Genomic DNA, 6000 nt, shown 5'->3' with positions numbered 1-6000 from the left:
AAATTTGCTTTCAAGTGCCCCCTTTCAGGATTGCACAGCAGACCACGCTAGGTTTTCAGATCTTGGCAGGGGAGGTTATGGTGACTCGGATCACTTCTGAAGTGTGCTGAGGGCTGTGTTTCGCGATTGCGGTGTGCTAACCTCTCTAATCAATAGCAAACACAGCATTCTAATATCGTAACCCAGGCAACGGGCACACACTGCTTGCTGATAGGCCAGCCTGGAAAGGATCACTGGATTGGTTGATTGCAGAAGGTGGCTCTGAAGTGGTGGGGTTTTAATGTTGATTTGTTTCAAATAGGGGAGCAATAGGATAGCAGGTACGTCTCTGACACTGCACTGCAGCTTCGGATCCTTATAACGCTGTGGCTGAAACAGCAACATGTCTATTGATGGATGGGAGGCTGCTGAATCAAAAAAGGCTGATCTGATGCACACTAGCTGGCTGTGAGGAACCCGCTGTGTCGTTGAGGCAGATTCAAATACACACTCCACTAGCCAGGCTCACTGTCTCTATAGAAACTGTAGATTGCTGTCCTTTGTGTAACCAACTGGGGGGAAAAATCACCCTGGAGTTGTGTGCTTGATGTATGACAGATTTGTATTGACGATGGGATCGGTGGATGCTGGCAGCTGATCCAGGAGCTGTGAGCAGCGTTTTCACTTGCAGAGCCTGGGATGGAAGCACAAACAGAGGAGGAGAGGCCATCAGCATCACAACATCCCTTTGTGACTGGAGAGGGGGCACCAGGACATCGCTCATTGTGCCAGAACCTGAACGGATGGGAAATGGAGGCTTTCCAGCAGGTAAGAGCGGTGTACGGCCAAAGCTGGACTGCAGATGTGACTGACAGACAGGTTCACGTCACATGTTTGCTGCAGGGTTTGAACTGTCGTGTGTGTCCCGACTGCAGAGGACTGCGCAAAGCTGGTATGGAGCAGGCACTGAGGACAAATTCAGCTCAAACTGACCGCATCCCGTTCCTGGACTCCAGGAGCGAACAGTTTGACATCTATAAACAGGAAACCAGTTAGAACCATGCAGAAGTGTGACAATATCATTGCATCATTATTTTAAAGTGGGAATGCCGTGGTTCTCCGTTAAACATTACAGTTGCCTGTGTAGATCACTGCTGACCTTTTACAGCAGTGTTGAATCACAATTTCTGCCAATGACTACAGTAGAAACAAACGGAAGCGTATTAAATGGTGTAAAGTATGCGCTAAAACAGTCTGCGGCGTGTTAGTGAAGACAGGCCAACAGTTTTAGGTTAACAGTAACTATTCAATGTGTGCATTTCTGACTGTTTGTGACTGTTGAGTGCTTTTGCTTTTTTTTTGCCCAATGCTGATAACGTTGATTCAGACAGGTCATAGTTTTCAGCTATTCCCGTTAAGGAATGCTGCCTCATTTCGATAGAAAAGCCCTGGGCAGCGATACCGAGTCCACAAACATCCGACAGTGTGGCGACAAAGTGATGTCATTTTTAAAAGATGATGCTGTAATTTGAATAGTCATTGCAGCTCAGAATGGATTGCAGAGGAATTAAGAAAACCACCTGAACTGCCCTTAAAACCTTACTTATGCAGGAGGAGCGTCCAGAGGAATAATATTGCGCAGCATGTTAATCAATTAACACTCTGTCACAATTCACTATGAACACTGTACTGTCAGGAAATCTGGTATCATTCTGAAGATTTTAGTATGTGCGGTATCTATGTATATATTATACAGAAATACATATTATCTGTGTTTGATCTTAATTAATGAAGAATAAATTTGATGGATCTATAAATGATCATTATACAATATCATCCTTCTGAGTGGAGGTAATAAATAGAACGTTCCAGTTACTGATTAGTTCCTATTGATATACCAAGTGTATTCAAGACTATGGGCCAAAGGCAGGTTTATGGAGTTAGGTCCTAGATCAGCCATGATCTCATTGAATGGTGAAATCAGTCTTGTGTGGCAGAATTGTCTCTGTCTGCCTTGGTATGTTTCCTCTACAATCTCTCTGTATTTATGAAGCTTGCTATTATACTCTGGAGCTTCCTTTCTGCTTTAATTTCATGATGGCATCTGAAGTCCTTAATTACAGCATTGAGATAATCAAAAATTTTCTGTATACTACTGATACTGTACTTGTACTGAATTATATGTCGATATAATTACAATTTTTTTGTTAGAGCTTGTTCTTTTTTTTGAAGCATTAACCTCATATGGTGTTTAAGCATCATCCAGGTCTTTGAACCATTCAACCAGAAATGGAAAGAGTTCGAGCATGGTACTTAGCTGAATTAGGACTGCTGAATGCCAGAGTAGGGTTCAATGACCGTTACCCCCATTTCAGACTAAAGCTTCAAGCCTACAGTGACAAATTGAAATTTCTGGCCTAGTTTTTCACCGGTTGCATCAGCATTCCCTGTCATATCTTGTAGTCTCCTGTATTTGCAGTGCGCTGCAGTTGTATGCTTTATTGCATACATTATGCAGCTTCTTAAACAAGGCAATGACGATTGGATTTATGAGTGGTGGCGGGCCTTTTCTCTGTGTCTGGTGAAAGCATTCTCTGGGGAAATGTGTATACTGTATCTGTTTCTGCTGAATGAAATGAGGTAACTTGAGCCAGTTTAAGCGTGCTGAGAGGAAACATTGTGATACAGTTATTGGTCTGAATTGTTTAATGCCGTTGAGGGACACTTGTATGGAAGCATGTGTGTTAGAGTATGCATATTGATGTATGGTTTGATGCTAGCAGTCTTTATTTACAACCCATGAACGAATGATTTACATCCAAATATGCATTCATTCATGGCAACATAGGTCTCTATTGAATTAACTTTAATTAGTATCCTTTGAAAGGAGATCTCATCTTCAATTCCTCAGGTGCTGAATGAGTTTACTGTTACCCATTTGTCATGTATCTAATAAAGTAAGGTAGTAGGTTAAATCTATATGATATTCCCTTTAAGTGAGGGTTATTACTTAATGGTTTGAATTCCTGTGCTGTATGGTCATACAGGTGAGTTTGTTTACAGGTTACTTTAGATATGTGTGTTTAGGTTACTCTAATGAGCTTTACGTCAATAGACATTGAAGATTGATAAACACTTATATTTGAAGGTGTTGTGCAACTGAGCACGTATCTATGTATTAAAGTCTTGTATTTTTGTCCCACTTCTGTCAGCTGTTTCCACATTCAATTCCCACATCTGTGTCTATAATGCATGTGTGAATGTGGTTTCACAATAATTGTATTCTGCCACCAAAGGAGATTTTGTGGTGTCATTAATTACAGTATATCAGGTTTTCATAACCAGTTTCTGTTATCAGCTGAACATATGAATTTATTAAATAAAATTACATAGAAATTATAGAACATAAACAGTCCAGTTGTCTGAGTTGTTGTTTGTGTTTAGTGTGACCTCTCATTCTCCGTTGTTTAATGCTTTCAATCTCTCCTATCCAGCCTATCATGACAATTTATAACCACTCAATTCTGCTATCGTTCTTGTAGATCTATTTATGCCTTTTCCAGGTTTTCAATTTTGTTGGTTATACAGAGATCAGAGCTGAACAAGTATTGTTTTCAATCTTTTTTGGTAAGGTATCCTAAAATGTATTGTGAAAATCTGTGGACCCCCCCCCTCCACACTGCCATATGCAACGTTAGATAACAAAAATGAAAACAAATTCAAACACGTTTAAATTTCCATTAAATGGATGAACAGTATTTTGATTTTTGAAAAAGACTTGGTATAATTTTCAAATGAGTATTTCTAAGGGGTTCCACACAATTTTCCAGTCATTGGAGGAGAAGACTGTGGGTGGAAAAGTACTGCTTTACGCAGTGCTCTAACTTTGATCTGACAAAATCAATTTGAATGTTAATTTATTGTGTTTCAATTCTATTCCTAAAAATTGAAAAAAAGTTTTTTCTTATATATTTTATGGCCTTTTTAACATTTGTTGCCATGTTTAGTGATTTGCAAATGTGAACTTCAAGAGTTCAGTGCTTCTCCATATTTAGATCTATTTTTCCAGAAGTATGTGGCTTCCTTAATTCTCCAAATTATATCGCTTCACATTTGTCCTGATTAAAATGTATTTCCCATTTACATATCCACTCTGCAAGTTATTTGAAGTTCTCTTCTGTGTTAACTTTGCCCCTAATTTGGCATCTCCCATAAAATTTGGAAGCTGGCCTTCCAATTCCCAAGTTCAAGTGAGAAGCTCCAATTCAGGCATTATTCCTTGTGAAACACAGCTTCGACCTCCTGCCCTGCCCAGTTCCACCCCACGCCAAGCCCAACTTTTTTTAAGCACATAATAATATAACCATCTTTTTCTCCATACTTTCTTCGGAGACAACTCTTTTCATATTTAATGCTTTGGTGAAATTTTCCTACTCACTTTGCCTCCATTCTTGAACCATAGATATGACTGTCTCCTTAACCATATCTTCCTCAGAGTCCCTTCTACGCAACTGAGTGTGCCTCCCTTTCAACATCTGTATGATGCCTTTCTGCAATGTCACTTTCTCCCTTCTTTGCAAAAATCCTCCCCATTGATAGGTTAATTTAATTTCCATTTTCTTTCTCTTTCTGCAATAAATTTTGTGTTGTCTTGCTGCAGATGTAAACATATTTGTATTGAAGTTGCAAAATTTTATTTTAGAGTGCCAGTCGTGACCAGCAGCTAGGGTGCCAAAGCATACACAAACAATGACGCAGCTTGCCCCAAATCAGAAATGAGAGATACAGAAACGATGCACAAGATAAGCAAGGGGGAAAGCCAGTGTCATATTGTCTGATGGGTCCAAGTCACATCAATTCAACCCATAAACCTTCTTAGCAGAATATATATATATTCTTCACAGAATACCAAATTTCTGTATTATAATTACTTTTCAGGACCACAACTATTAGCATACAGGAAGTCATTGAGCTGTGGCCTTTGGCCGTTTATTACCATTAAGTTGTAACTGACAAGGAAAACATATATAAACTATGCTCATGTGAACCTTGGTGGAGAAGTGCCTGGACTGTCCAACGTTGTCTCCCTAGATGCACAATAAAGACACGACTTAACTGTTGTGACTGGATTCTGAGTGTTGAAACTTTAAAACAGTATTTTTTGGACCTTTCAGAGTGGTGCTTTTCTCTTCAGTGAAAATACTCATTAAATTTTAATGACTTTTTGAAGAGACTGTGGCAGGACATTGTTGAAAGATGCTGTGTTAGAAGTGATAATAAAACATGACTTTTAAGAGCCTAGAAGTTGAGTTCTTGGGCTTTGGTAATTGTGATATGGTTTCATTTCTTTGTACATGGCCAGAGCGCTACCATAGGAATCAGAGCAAACCCCTGGAGTCACAAGGAGACTTGTTTTCAGAATGTGGAAAATAAAACATAACTAATTTTTCAATTAGTTTTTTTTAAACAATGTTGAAAGTGTGTCATCAGAAAAAAAAGTAAAGAACAGAATACCACCTTGGCTGAACAATGTTGCCAAAATTAATTAAAAAGCACGAATAGCTAGAAGGCTGAATGAAGGGGATGAAAAACTACAACTCAAGTACCACACAATTTTTGTAAAATATTCAGAGAAGCAAAATTAATGAGCATGTGAAAGCAAGATGACAGACAAAGTCAGTTGAGGATAAATGAAGTGACAGTGAAAAAGCTAATAAGGCAAGTGAAAGGCAGATGTAAGTTGAAACAGAAAAAAGCATTTCTGCAATATGGAAGTAGCAGGTAAAAGGCAAAATAAGTCTGTGATGAGATCTATGTTAGGCAGAAATATAATGTAGATTATGTAATGTGCTAAACGGATACTTCTGTCTTGGTCCAGATTCATCATAGGAAGATTTTGTAGAGGGATAACCCATGGGGAAAATTGCAGAACTAAATTTTTGTAGTGACCTTGGACTGTGCTGGAACTTGTAAGAAAATGAGTGAAGGTAAAGAGTCTAAGATAACAAAGTGTGAAGCTGG

At 39.0% G+C, this 6000-nt stretch overlaps 1 protein-coding gene across 7 annotated transcripts in view; it reads left to right on the top strand.

Moving 5' to 3' along the window:
* Positions 1–309: 309 nt before the first annotated feature.
* The window catches only part of LOC125464533 (RIMS-binding protein 2), a 218364-nt gene continuing 212673 nt past the window's right edge, over positions 310–6000 (top strand). For 6 of the 7 annotated variants that reach the window (XM_048557017.2, XM_048557015.2, XM_048557016.2 and 3 more), the window contains exon 1: positions 310–807. In XM_048557017.2, the coding sequence (XP_048412974.2) occupies positions 679–807 (129 nt within the window). In that variant the 5' untranslated portion in view covers positions 310–678. The remainder of the gene's footprint in view (positions 808–6000) is intronic. The other variant, XM_048557014.2, reaches the window with a different exon arrangement.

The sequence above is a fragment of the Stegostoma tigrinum genome, chromosome 27, assembly GCF_030684315.1.
Source record: "Stegostoma tigrinum isolate sSteTig4 chromosome 27, sSteTig4.hap1, whole genome shotgun sequence".
In the NCBI taxonomy this organism is placed as follows: Eukaryota; Metazoa; Chordata; class Chondrichthyes; order Orectolobiformes; family Stegostomatidae; genus Stegostoma; species Stegostoma tigrinum.
The sequence above is the reverse complement of the archived record's forward strand: the minus strand, read 5'-3'. Positions and strand labels throughout refer to the sequence as shown.